This window comes from Musca domestica, unplaced genomic scaffold, assembly GCF_030504385.1.
Source record: "Musca domestica strain aabys unplaced genomic scaffold, Musca_domestica.polishedcontigs.V.1.1 124, whole genome shotgun sequence".
Classification (NCBI taxonomy): Eukaryota; Metazoa; Arthropoda; class Insecta; order Diptera; family Muscidae; genus Musca; species Musca domestica.
This window is the reverse complement of record NW_026712162.1, coordinates 190,701-205,520: the sequence shown is the minus strand read 5'-3', so window position 1 is coordinate 205,520 and position 14,820 is coordinate 190,701. Positions and strand designations below refer to the sequence as shown.

At 32.4% G+C, this 14,820-nt stretch overlaps 1 protein-coding gene across 2 annotated transcripts; it reads right to left on the bottom strand.

Moving 5' to 3' along the window:
* Positions 1-8,827: 8,827 nt before the first annotated feature.
* LOC101889930 (transmembrane protein 11 homolog, mitochondrial) lies at positions 8,828-12,094 on the bottom strand. Of its 2 annotated transcripts, none has more exons than XM_005185325.4 (3): positions 11,869-12,094; positions 10,671-11,007; positions 8,828-9,855 (listed from the first exon to the last, which is right to left on the bottom strand). In XM_005185325.4, the coding sequence occupies exons 1-3, from the start codon at positions 11,892-11,894 to the stop codon at positions 9,691-9,693; spliced, it is 528 nt and encodes a 175-aa protein (XP_005185382.1). In that variant the 5' UTR covers positions 11,895-12,094; the 3' UTR covers positions 8,828-9,690. The 2 variants fall into 2 exon arrangements, with proteins under 2 accessions (XP_005185382.1, XP_005185383.1); XM_005185326.4 differs by having other exon boundaries at positions 10,674-11,007.
* Positions 12,095-14,820: the final 2,726 nt, after the last annotated feature.

Genomic DNA, 14,820 nt, shown 5'->3' with positions numbered 1-14,820 from the left:
GTATATTTCATCCGCAAGTATCTTGGGCGTAATCTGTTCAGAACTGAAATTACTGATTATTACTACTTAAAGAGGAAAAATAGCCAATTTTAAAATGCTCATAACTCCGTAAATATTGACATTTCGGGGTTTTTGGCATCATTTTGATTGCAGATATTTAAAAGAGGAAAAATAGCCAATTTTAAAATGCTCATAACTCCTTAAATATTGACATTTCGGGTTTTTTTGGCATCATTTTGATTGTAGATACTTAAAGAGGAAAAATAGCCAATTTTAAAATGCTCGTAACTCCGTAAATATTGACATTTCGGGGTTTTTAGCGTCATTTTGATTGCAGATATTTAAAGAGGAAAAATAGCCAATTTTAAAATGCTCATAACTCCTTAAATATTGACATTTCGGGGTTTTTGGCATCATTTTGATTGCAGATACTTAAAGAGGAAAAATTGCCAGTTTTAAAATGCTCATAACTCCTTAAATATTGACATTTCGGGATTTTTAGCAAAATTTTGATTGCAGTTTCTTAAAGAAGAAAAATAGTCAATTTTAAAATGCTCATAACTCCTTAAATATTGACATTTCGGGGTTTTTAGCATCATTTTGATTGCAGATACTTAAAGAGGAAAAATAGCCAATTTTAAAATGCTCATAACTCCGTAAATATTGACATTTCGGGGTTTTTGGCATCATTTTGATTGCAGATATTTAAAGAGGAAAAATAGCCAATTTTAAAATGCTCATAACTCCTTAAATATTGACATTTCGGGTTTTTTGGCATCATTTTGATTGTAGATACTTAAAGAGGAAAAATAGTCAATTTTAAAATGCTCGTAACTCCGTAAATATTGACATTTCGGGGTTTTTAGCGTCATTTTGATTGCAGATATTTAAAGAGGAAAAATAGCCAATTTTAAAATGCTCATAACTCCTTAAATATTGACATTTCGGGGTTTTTGGCATCATTTTGATTGCAGATACTTAAAGAGGAAAAATTGCCAGTTTTAAAATGCTCATAACTCCTTAAATATTGACATTTCGGGATTTTTAGCAAAATTTTGATTGCAGTTTCTTAAAGAAGAAAAATAGTCAATTTTAAAATGCTCATAACTCCTTAAATATTGACATTTCGGGGTTTTTAGCGTCATTTTGATTGCAGATATTTAAAGAGGAAAAATAGCCAATTTTAAAATGCTCATAACTCCTTAAATATTGACATTTCGGGGTTTTTGGCATCATTTTGATTGCAGATACTTAAAGAGGAAAAATTGCCAGTTTTAAAATGCTCATAACTCCTTAAATATTGAAATTTCGGGGTTTTTAGCATAATTTTGATTGTAGTTTCTTAAAGAAGAAAAATAGCCAATTTTAAAATGCTCATAACTCCTTAAATATTGACATTTCGGGGTTTTTAGCATCATTTTGATTGCAGATATTTAAAGAGGAAAAATAGCCAATTTTAAAATGCTCGTAACTCCTTAAATATTGACATTTCGGGGTTTTTAGCATCATTTTGATTGTAGTTTCTTAAAGAAGAAAAATAGTCCAGGCGAAACGGATGTAACTGGAATCTTGAAATTTTGCACGAAGTTCAGTCTTGGTGGCGTAGGTGTGTGGTAGCGCTGAGTTTTTGGAAATTCATGCAAAAAGGGTACGAGAAGTACTTATAATTGAATACTTTTGGAATAAGAGTGTGTTTGAGCTTTGAGAGGAGGATGCTTTTTTTTTTTTTGAACTTTGAGAGGGATGGACAAATTTGATATTGTGGTCTCTGTTCGTATCTGGAATTGAGATATGAACTTGGTTTTGCAAATGTCTACTATTATTGCTATTACTGTTATTATTGTTCGAAAAGTACTAAGTGGTACTAAATAGGGTGGTATAGGATGAATGGATAGGGCTGGAATCCGCAAATTTGATATTTAGGTCTATGTTGATATCTGGAATTGAGAGATGTAGATGGTTTTGGAAATGTGTACCATAATTGTACGAAAAGTACTACATGGCACTTATTTGGGTATTAGGAGCTGGAATCCCGAAATTTGATATTGTGGTCACTGTGTGGTCTGGAATTGAGAGATGTAGGTGGTTTTGGAAATTATACCATAATTGTACGAAAAGTATTACATGGCACTTATTTGGGTATTGGGAGCTGGAATCCCGAAATTTGATATTGTGGTCACTGTTAGCATCTGATATTGAGAAATGGAGGTGGTTTTTCAAATATGTGCTATAAATGTATGAAAAGTACTATATATTATTAAATTTGGTGTTTGGTGAAGGGATAGGTCTGTAATCCGCAAATTTGATATTGAGGTATCTGTTGGTATTGAATTGAGTATTGAATTGGTTGGTATTGAGTTGTTGGAATTTTGATAAAGAGGAGGTTTGTGCAGCTTAGAGTTGAGATTGATATGTAATTCTGAAAGTTAGCATCGAGGTCACTGTTTGTGTATAAGGTGGAGAGAAGGCGGTGGTTTTAGACATAACTGTACGAAAAATATGGTAATAAAATTGGAATTTGATCTTAGGATATTGTTGGAACTCTGACATTTGATTGTAGGCTACTGTTGGTATATACTTTCGAGAGAAGTAAGTACATTTGGGAATGCGTACTATAATTGTTCGAAAAGTACCAAAATGTACATAATTTACCTTTGAGTGAATGGGTAGAACTTGAATCCAGAAATTTGATATTGATGTCACTCTTGGTTTCAATTTTTTTTATCAACTTCGTCATTGCGTTTGTAACTTCTCCAAATACTCATGTCAGACCTAATGTGTATTTTGTCAGACAGACAGGTTAATTTCGCAAATGTCGGTCCATATTTTCGTTTGTAACTTCTCCAAATACTCATGTCAGACCTAATGTGTATTTTGTCAGACAGACAGGTTAATTTCGCAAATGTCGGTCCATATTTTCGTATAGTCCCCATATAATTATGATTATAGACCGGAATCGTTTCAAACTTCGTATTGGAAGATGTTAATGGGTACTAAAAAAATGGGACAAAAAAAAGCTTTTGCAGGTCAAGGCCTTCGTATAGTCCGTATATAACGACACTCGATATTTTTATGGTATTAGAGACATTATAGACTGGAATTGTTTCAAATTTCGTATTTAAAGTTCGTAATGTGTACTACAGCTAATGACAAAAATTTGAGTATACAGGTCTACGCATTCGTAAATTTTATTAACAAAACGAAATTTTATTAACATTTTGCAAGTTCCTTCCAAATAGCGGAGGGTATTAAAAGTTCGGGTCGGCCCCATTTAGCTGCTTTTTTACTTGTTATTATTATTGAAATTATTATTTTATTTATTTTTTTTATTTTTATTATATTTATTATTCTCATTATATTATTATTATTATTATTATTATTATTATTATTATTATTAGTATTATTATTATTATTATTATTATTATTATTATAATTATTATTATTATTATTATTATTATTATTATTATTATATTATTATTATTATATTATTATTATTATTATAATTATTATTATTATTATTATTATTATTATTATTATTATTATTATTATTATTATTATTATTATTATTATTATTATTATATTATTATTATTATTTTTTTATTTAATTATTATTGACATTGAAATGGTTTTGTTCAGAAAAATTGGATGTGGAACCATTGTACAAGGGTTTAACTAATATGTTCATCGACAAACTTCAAAACGAATTTTTTTGAAGACTTTGATGCGACTTTAGTGCGATGTATGAAGATTTGTTTGGATATTTTGTCCAAGAACAATTGCAATTCAACAAATTGTACATTTTGAGTACTAAAATGAAAAAATAAGGGTGGAAATACATAAAGCGCATATTTGGCTGGCTTAAGTCATCGGCTGGCTTCTTCGTAGAGGAACAAAGGAGTTTTAGGTTGAATTATTTCGATTTTGGCCCTAGGCTCTTTTGTTCATTTCTGAAGAAGCCAGCCAGACTTGAGGAGAAAAGTTTCTCTCTCAAGTAAAAACATTGCAAATAGTTATCAAAAGATTGTTATAGTAAAAAATTTATTCAGTAAATGGTGTAAAAAAATAATAATTATTTCCTTAAATGTTTAAACATTTTCAAATAATTCTTACTGAGAACAATTTCCCAGTCGTAATTTCCAAAATCCCAGTAATTCAACTGTCAATCTTGCTCTCTTTCCTCGCTCTCTCTATCTTTCTCTCTGTCTCTCCCCCACTGTACTTTTGGGATATCGGAGTCTAAGATTCACGTTTTGATTTGGGCGCCACACAATTGTACCGCCCTACTTTCGAAGCTGCAAATAAATATCTCAATTGATTCGACTAAAAATAATTTGTATCTGGAGTTAAACATTGAATATTGCTATTTCATTTAAACTATTGCAAAATATTAAAAATAATCAACAAAACACAAAAAGAGAAATTTCTATATTCAATAAGTCCCCCCGGGGCCGAAAGGAATATAAGTCTGGCGTTGGGACCATAACCATATTTAAGTCCCACAATATTGTATAATGCCCTCTAGAACAATAATTGGTCTGTTCCAGAAATGCAAAAATGTACAAGTTTTTACTACGATAACCGATTTTCCTTTTATAATATCCAAAAAATTGCAAAATTAGTAGATTCTTGCAGGTTTTGGAACAGAGCAATACTTTGTCGGCACATAGGAATGCCATATTTTGTCGGAATCGGTTCACTATATATCGGTACTATTTATTTACCTCTATTTACCTCCTTATATTGTAAGTTTTTCTGAATATTTCTTATTCGATGCCAAATTTCTAATAGCTCAACCTCGTATCCTCTAATTTGAGTACAGAACTTCAACCAACTTATATTTCAACAATCTTTGTTGTCTTTGAATTTGATCTCATTCTCTCTCTTCTTATATACGACATATTTTACTATTTTTTAATTTCTGAGAGTAAATAAGAACAAATAAAGTAACGTAATTTGAAGTCATAATAAATAACACTTTTGTATTTTTATATGTATGTACAGATGACATGACAAAGCGTGGTCAAACCCATGGATGGAACAAACTTATTGGCAATTTCGCTACACGGTCGTAAAGATAAGAAGCCGTAAACAAAAAACTGATAGTTTCAAAGAGAACGGGGGAGAGAGAGAGAGTTTTGGAGGAGAGAACACTTTGTAAAAACAAAACAAGGAGTATTTCTATTTTTTTCTTTTTTCAAATGAGAGGAGAATTAAATCAAAATTAGTTTTTAAAATACTGCTACTTTACTGATGCTCTGCCGGTACATTGAAAACATAATAATTATGCCTATGTATGTTTTGGTACAGCATTCCCATTGAGAATGGCAGAATGGCGTTTTATGTTGACATTTATGTCACAGGCAAAGCCGTAGCCAATCTGTGTAATCTGTGTGATAATTTTTGTTTGATAAACAAAGTCACCCATTATAATGACCACCATCTTTGTTTTGCCGCTGCTGACCGTAGAGTTGTCAGGTCTATTTGCAAATGTGTTACAATTTTAAAATACGACCAAGGATTTTTTTGAGTAGATGATATATGTAAATGTATTAGGTGTGTTCGATAAAACATTAATAGCTCAAGAGCCTAGTAAGAAAAATTGATTTGAGGGAGGGAAGTTTAGAATATATGAAAGGCATTCTCCATTGCATTACAAAATTATATAAATAGGAAAGGGGGCTTCATGCTATTATAGTTATTATAACATTTATTTATACCCTCCACAATATAGAGAGTATATTAAGTTTGTCACCTCGAAATATACATGTTAGAAATCACTCTAGCTTCCGAACGAAATGAAGTAGATTGATAAAATTTTACTCAAATGTATATTATGTCTGCAGGACTTTTGTTATTGAAACCTATAGGCCATATAGGTCCACGTTTTGGTATAGCCCCCATATAACGGTATCTCCCGATATTCGGTATTTTGATGATTTTAGCGACATTATTCACCGGATTTGTTTCAAATTTGGTATTTGAACATTTTGAAATGTGATACGAATCATCTTATGATTTAAAATGATTATTAATACCAATCATAATAACGTCTCAATTCGGTTTTCAATAAAGTGGCATTTTCAAAGGATTTGTTGAAATTATTTAAGATCCTCCAAATTGGGGGAGTGTTTTAAAAATTCGGCCTGGCCGAACTTAGCACCTTTTTTACTTGCTTACAGTTAAATTTTACAAGTACTCTGTACCAGAACCTGTAAAAATTTACGAGTTTTGCTAAATTTTCCATATTATATAGGAAAGACTCCACCTCACACCTTAGTGTCTATGCAATACTTAAATGCAATTTTAAATCCATCCTCTTTCAATACTTTAACAACATTCATCTTTTCTACCACCTCATTTCCATAAATATCACATGGAACCAGCCAAATGTAACCACATAACCGCAGCGCCAAATGAACCATATGAGTGCAATTGAGAAACAAACCATAAAACTGATGATTAGAAATGCTAAACATTTTGAAATGTGATACGAATCATCTTATGATTAAAAATGAGTATTAATAGCAATTAAAAATTGTTGAAAAAGGCACTTTATAATAACCTCCGAATGACGTCGCATAAGAAAACATATAAAAATCTACTTATATTTGAAAATAAATTAAAAAAAATTTTGACATATCAATGCTCCCAAGCGTTGGTGCATCTACCTGTATTTTTCTACCATGGGTATGAGTGAAAATATTAAAGTCACTCAATTCTAAAATGTTAAAAATAACAAAAACTTTAGAATATTTGACAGAAAAATACGGGTCGAATGCGTTAATCAGCATGTTAACTATGCAAAACATGCTAGGAGCCACCTGGATAAAAAGACAAAACTAACTTTTCGATGTCTATATATTTATTAGTCTACGATACAGCTAGATGACCTAAAGGCTAGTTAACAAATTTTTTTATTTAGGTTAAAAAGTTAAAGGGAACGCCTAAAGGTATGCTCTAAAATTATAGATATAAAGGTGAAGAAATCAGTTCACCTGTGACCATTTGTAAACTAGACTCATCGTGCATCTGCAGAATACATGGTGAGATAAAAAAAATGCAATAAAGTCAAGCGCCATAATTTTGTTTTTTTTTTTAATTTTATTGAATGAAAGCAAAAAATATCGGAAATAGCATCAAATTTTAGAATAAGTTTAGATTTGTTCGCATTGGTCACCATTGGCACAAATTGTGGCCTTCAAACGGCCAATGAAACCGTCACACGCTGCCCGAATGTTGCTCCGGGGTATTTTGGCCATTCCCGGCGAAACGCTTACTGAGGTGATCGACACTTTTATATTTTTTAGTGCCAACCATGCTTTCCAAAATACTCCAGACACAATAGTCCAACGGATTGGTATCTGGAGATTTTGGTGGCGGAGAGCGACCATCGGCTGTTATGGCGGCCCATACCATCACCATGGCCGGCGCTTAAGTTCTGGGGGCCAACAGAAGGCGCACATTTTTAACTGACCTCTTTGGCAAGTAAACACGATTATTTTGTTTGTTTACAAACTGCTGGACAATGAATGTTTTCTCATCGGAGAAAACCAAATTCGGCAGTTCACCACTTTCGGCCAAATGAAGGTGTAAGTGCGATGTAAGTTCTTACACTTTTTGAAATTTCAATGGCTTTTCCCCGAGCTCAGTTTCCAATATTTGCCGAATGGAATATTGTGATATGTTCAGCTCACGAGCTATTTTTCGGCCAATGCGACGCGGGTTTCGATCACGTCGCTTCATCATTTTTCGAACCATTTCTGTTAATGTTGCTGTTTTCTTCCGTCCAACGAGCGATGGTACGAGACACAAAATATTTATTCACATTTAAATGGTGGAGTACTCTAACAATACCCACAAATATAAAGAAATCACACAATCACGCTTGAATTCCATCACGAATAACTTTTTTCTGGAAAATTCTCACCAAAATGCTTTTGTACGCTTGTAAACAATATAATGAGCTGTCACTGGAATAATTTTAACAGCTGTCTGTCGAGTGGCTTAGAAATGACAGCAGTCTGAAGTTGGTTGCAGTTTTTTCATCTCACCTTGTATATATTATATTCTCTCAACTCGTCAAGCTTCATCCTAAATTGCTCGAAACACGGCTAAACCCTATTCTGAATCTTTTAATGTCAAATGACTCATGTCCAAAAATAAAACAACTCACACCATAAGTCGTGACCAGCTTGTAAACCGCTTAAGTCGTGGCCAGCTTGCAACATAATGCGAGTTGCAACGAGTTGTGTCTAAAGGACCATCACTTCCATGACCAGAGAGGATACTTTCTAGTTAACAACATAAAGCCAATTTTCTCTTTTCCTTCACACCCGTCTGGACTTCAGGTGTCAGCATCGTGCATCCACAGGAGGTATCCGAAGCTAAAAACGGGTATAATACAAAAATTGTTTATAACTTATTGAGTGGCACAGTCATGTTGTAAAATTTTATATTGAGGTGTTTGTTTTGTTTATTCTACTTCTACTATGTCTTCTATATTCGTCGCTATATTCGTGACTTTTTTTTAATATTTTCCCTGACTTTTAGATCCATAATCAATATATGCCATTACATCGTTTATATTATTTAATTTTATTTATTTTCACTTTAGAATTATATTACATATTATTAACAATTTTGAGTGAGTTTCATTTACGTTTACAACTAATACAAAATCGCCTAAAATAACCATGCTTTGTTTTTCTTTTACGTTGGAAAATAAAATATTCTAAGAAAAGAAAACAGAGTATAAACACAGGATCTTTCTTACACAATTGAAGACATAAAGAAAATTCTAGCATTGTTTTTCTTTTTTCAATAAAACCAAAAAAAAAAAAAAAAACAGCAAACACATGGAATAAAAAACAAAAAAGGATTATTTTCATTATTAATAAAAAGAAACAGAAATGCATTTTTTTATAAGAACGAAAAATTAAATTTCTTCTACAAACCAAAAAAAAAAAAAGTACTTGAAATCAAGAAAAATGTTTCTTCTAAAGTGCTTTTGAATTGACAAAATATCTAAATTTTTGGAAGCTGGCTGGCTTCAATTGCAGTTGGGCAGGTCGGTTAGACATGACAGAACACTCAAACATCAACTAAAATAATAAAGCAAAAACATTTAAAAGAGAACTTGGAAATTAAAATAAGTAGTATTTAATAATTAATTAATTATGTCTTACTAACTTTATAATATAAATTAAAAAATGCATTTAAAATGTCCACAATTGTAAACCTTAACACTGCGCAATTGTTCAAAATAAGTTCTTGCTAAGTAATCAATGTTAAAAACTTATTGTTTCATAGTTTGTTTGTTTCTGCGTTTCATTTTCTTGTGTTGTCTGTCTCTTCTGTTCTTTGCAAACAAAACAAAAATACGTATATTTTAACAAATATAATAAAATCAGAAAATAATTCTTTATATGTATATAAAATAAAACTGAGATATTTCGGTATTGGCCTTCAAAATTTTTCTATGCCACGAAAAAATTAAGGATTGCTGTTACTGCTGCTGCGTTTTTACAACAAAATGTGCAGAGAAGTAATATTGTGTTGTTGTTGTTGTTGTTGCTTTTTGTTTCTTTTAGAGGGATGAGCTCGCGTTTTCTTGGATATATTTTGAATTTTTTACTGCTGGATTTTGCTTTTTTCTTTTTTGTAATATTTGTGTTTAGTGGTCTGGCCAGACTACTTGTAGGATCGCCAGATTTGCCAAGCACAGAATGCAGCGGAAAGGAGGGTAACACTACGTTGTAAATATTTGGTTTTTGTATTGGGCTCATAGCCCAAGATCACAGGAGATGAGACATCAGCTAAGGGCAGTTTATTCAAAACTTCTTCGTCGTTTTCAACCTGTTGGGTGAGAAAGGAAAAGAATTAGTAACTGTGGATTTTTTAAGAATATCTTTGAAATAAAAAGTATATAAATGTTGGGGACTATCAAAGACTACAAGGTATTAAGTATATTTTTTCAATGACAACGTTGATTTTAAAGAGGAGTTTTTTTCATAATAAAATATGGAATTTCTAAGAATATTTTTTTAAAGCATCAATGATGCGCTTCAACTTTGGAGTTTTAGCATTTTTTAAGAACCATAACAGCTATAGTATTTGTATTTTTAAAAATATTTTTCAAGGACTAACCATGTCACAATACGTGTTTTTATGAAAGTTTTTTTTTTTCAAGCATAAAATTCTATTTTTTTGATCAGCATAAAATTCTATGTCGATTTAGCGATGTCCGTCTGTGGAAATCACTCTAGCTTCCGACCGAAATGAAGTAGATTGAGAAAATTTTTAAAGGCCCTTAGGGTCATAACTCATAAATATTGTTCAAGAGCTAGCGGAGCCACAAAACGTTGACCTTTTAATAACGTGAAATTTTAACGATTTATGGAACCAAAAAACGTGGACTGTTAAACACTCCTTTCAGCATATCAGCCGTAGAATTGAGTTTTCTAAGAACATATCTAAGCTATTCTAAGCTATCTACCAGGTAAATTGCGAATTTTTAAAAACTTTTAAAACGACTGTGAATATAAGCAGCGTAGATTTTTAGGAAATATTTCTCAAGGTCTATAGGAATGTAATCCGATATTTTTAAAGACATTAATTTTCTGAAGTGATATAAATGATAAAATTAAATATTAAATTTGCTTTTCTACTAATACCTGGTACTGGCAGCAGGGATCATAATTCCATGATACTGTATACAAGCCGGAACAAAATAACGATACTGCACAAATGGGCCCCGCTATGACAGGCCGGCTGGGCCATATCAATGACGACAGCAACGAGGCCAGACCAGAAACAACAGCGGTTTTGTGTAGACAATTACCCACAGATATCCAGCGACCAGTTTCATCACCCAATCTGGGGGGTTCTATGATAATATAATCGACTTTTGCCTCCAGGGCCTTTTCGAGTTCAGCCTCGAACCGTTGATGGGCATTTGCACTGTCATACACCTCACGTATAATATGAAATGTGGGCACTTTTTTGGTACTGCAAAATAAGAAAAAAAGAGAAAATTATTATTAGAATACTAAAGTAATACACAAGTGAAAGCAAATAACAACAACAAATAGCTAGCAGCTGGTATAGGGAGGGGGATAGAGAATATCGCATTATTTAGAGTTCAAGGTCAGTTATACGTGCATTTTTTTTTTATCATCGGATATGATGAGATTCGTATGGTCGAAGGAATGTATACAGAACCTAGAGAGATACATGAAGTAAACTTAACAGAGAGGTAAATCTATTGTAGGGTCCAATTATACTACCAATAGCCACCCACCGCTAGATGATGGTACTTGCGTCTCAAGAGAGGCAGCGAGAGAATACAAACACAATCATTGAATGGGTGAAGATATCTAAAGGTGGGGTGCGAAAGGTGTGGGGGGCAAGTAGCCGCTTGTTATAGAGCGTATAAAAACGTAATGCGACAAACGAAACGCCAATAACCAGCTGATAACTGATTATATTTATTTATTGATAGCAAGTCGTCTGCCAAACATTTTTGACCAATTGTGCATTTGAATGTTGTAGAACAACAACAATAGCTCCACAGAAATCTACCAGCGGGGCAGAACGCATTGAGACTCCAAAATTTTTTTGCATTGCATAACAGTGGCGACATCATTTGCAACCCGAGTGAAAACATCCATGCCTCATCCTTCTTCTCAATAGGTCTGAAATGCGACATTAGTGTTGAAAAAAAATCCAACGAAGATGATGATGCTATGGATGTTCTGGTCATTGGTCTTTGTACTTGAAAATTCTCTCCAGTACCACTTCCTTTGTTGGGCACGGCGACGACGGCGGCGGCGGACGGTGGTTGGTATGTATTTCATTACGCTTGCTTACCCTTCATCATCTGTAACAGCAACCATGTTTCCTTCGGACGTTTGATTTCTTCTACTGCGTATTTGGTTATTAAAATTTTAACATTTATCTTTGTCAATAGCTGCTACCCGTATATTTTTTGCACAAAAACACAACAAATCGAAAATTAAATATTCAATCGACGGACGAGATCTAGCGAATCTGAGAATCTGATGAGAGAAAACACTGAACACAGACAACATGACATTTTTTTGTTTTGTTTTGGTTTGGAGACAAGGGATCTCAAAGTCGATTTTCTATTAATCGGTTAGTTGTGGTTTCCTTCGTTCTATGCTTATTCTTGCATACTTCTTATTAGGGTGCTAACATTCACACATATTTCAATGAATGTTATATCACGTTGAGTTTACTAGATTTATTAACTCGATAAATTGCCCATTCCATCCAACGAACGTCAAATAAATCCTCATCAAAGAGGTTAATTCTACAAAAAGCTCTAATGTAAACATAATATGAATAGGGATGACACTTGAAAGGAAAAGGAAAGTGAAATATTTTCAATTTTACCAGTAGTTGTGTTCCAGAACTAGAAAGTTTCTGTTACTTTTGCACATTTTATCCAAAAAGCCATTTCCCTATTCCAAAAAAACTTGCAAAATATTATTTTTCCTTTAAACAACCTCCTCGATTTTTTGTTCTCTTTAGAATTTGGTCGTGTAAGCTTTGAAAATCTGTCAAACAGCTAATTTCATCCATTTTCACTTGAAACCAATTGGACAATTATGTTACATTTCCTATGAAAAATGTCAAAAAATCTGCAAACACACAAATCTTTTAATTTTGTTATTTTATTTTCATCAGTTATTTGGTAGTGACATTATTGTTGACAAGATTTTCCGTTGCCGTACATTTTCCACTATTTTTTTTTCAGTGGGGACATATAACAACAATTATTAAATCTCTTAGTAGTATAAACGCGTTGTTTAATTTTGCTTAACGCGTAAAATGGCTCAACGTACGTATTTTTGGTTTGTTCCAAAACTGCAAGAATGTAAAGCTGTTAACTACGATAACCGATTTTTCATTTATAATATCGTTAAAATTTGCAATGCTATTAGATTCTTGTACGTTCTGAGCAATTTTAAACATTGCATGACTTTATCATGACAGAAGAATATTTTTTAACAAATCAATGTTGCCAAGGGTTGTTGCATGGTACAATGAAGAGAAGGTAGGCCAACTTTGAAAAAATTGCAAGTATAGAGGTCTACCTGTTCGGCTTGTAATGTCAGAATTAGTATCAAAACAATAAAAAATCAAACAACTTGTTGCATTTATTTTGAATAAATAATTGAAAAACGCGATAACTGAATGAAAGGTCAAAACTTCTTTTCAAAATCATATACTATATCTCTAAAGGATTATTTCGCTACAATAACTCTAGATTTTGTCGATGCATACGTTGAAATAAACATTTTGAAAACACCCGAATTTGAATATTTTCTGAACAATTTTTTTGTTATTGAAAAGAAAATACATACATAAACAGATAAAGATGACATATTAAGCCAAGAAAATAAAAAAAATTAAAATCATATGGTATCATAGCCCTACCTTGATATTGTACCATGGGTTGTTGCATCTTCCTGAATTTTTCTACCATGATTATTATACTACTTGTTTCAGGCTCAAAGAAAAATCTCCCACAAATCTATAATTACAAAATCGATAGTTCGATTTTACGACGGTCAAAGGTCGATTTACATGTCCCTGACTTTAACTCTCTGTTGCTCCTAATTGTCGTTCTCTGATAACAAATATAAACAAATAAGCCAATTATTTTACAAATTAACAAATTTTTTGAATGAAAACTCCATCCAGAAGAAAAATGTATCAGAAACGAAGGAAAAAGAAAGAGAGGACAGACGCAAAAACTCTCATAAATTAGAAAATCAAAGGAAACTAGCTGCCGCCAATAACTGCCACAACTGCAAGAGTTACAACAGGAATAAACAAAATTATACCAATCCCACCTTCCCAAATCAACGGAACTTTCAAAATCTACAAAACAATCGCATAAATGCCTATACGGAAAGTATGAAATTATGGTGGAGAACCTATTGCACGGCACTCCAGTATCACAGTGAACAGCGAAGACATTGGCTGCATCATGGAACTAACCTTTTCGATGGTGCAACAAATGAATCTTCATTGTTGCAGTTGTATGCTGATGAGTATGAAACATCTTCCTCTGAGGAGGAACAAGAATACGATGAGGAGAAGGAGAAAGATGGGCTTCTGGATGATTACAGTACCGTGGACGAAATTGAAAATGCTGCAGATGACATTGACTTGGAATATTTAAAATTTTTGGAAGTTACCCATAAACACCGTGAAGATTTGCGCTTAAAGCGTGAAATAGAAAATGCATAGGAGTTGGTATTTATATGTAAGCAATTATACAGACAATTTTTTAAGTCCAGACGGATCGCATATTTTGCGAAAATTTTGACGAAAATATACAAATTATTTGACTTTTTAGAAATATATTTTTTTATTGGCTGTGTCTTGATGAGGAAATTTTTAATCTTTCTGCTTTCTCTTTCAAAATCTAAACGTTAAATGTACTTGTGAACTAATTTCTTACTTGATTTGGCATTTTGGGAGGACAAATAATTACATAGCTGACTTGATATGGTTATTCATATTTGTGTGGCATTGCTGGTCCCGGAAAATATTCTTGGAAAATTTATGTTGTATTTCTCTGAAAGTCCCTAAACATGTTCTCAAAAAAATCCGAGTTTTGTGACTTTAAAATCCATAAAAATATATACTCTATAACTTCCACTCTGACAACACTCGTTATATTTCATGTTCAGATAAAACAGTATTTTATTTGTTTACAAAAACAACATATATATTTTGTAAATTAAACTAAAATTATAATATACAAATATGATATAAATTAAACGC

Bases quoted from the DNA above. Each gene is read 5' to 3' on its own strand.
- LOC101889930 (XM_005185325.4), bottom strand. From the start codon at position 11,894: ATGGTTGCTGTTACAGATGATGAAGG. The intron at 11,008-11,868 runs GTAAGCAAGCGT...CTTATTTTGCAG, and splicing joins GCTGTTACAGATGATGAAGG to TACCAAAAAAGTGCCCACAT. The intron at 9,856-10,670 runs TTAGTAGAAAAG...CTCACCCAACAG, and splicing joins CCTGCTGCCAGTACCAGGTA to GTTGAAAACGACGAAGAAGT.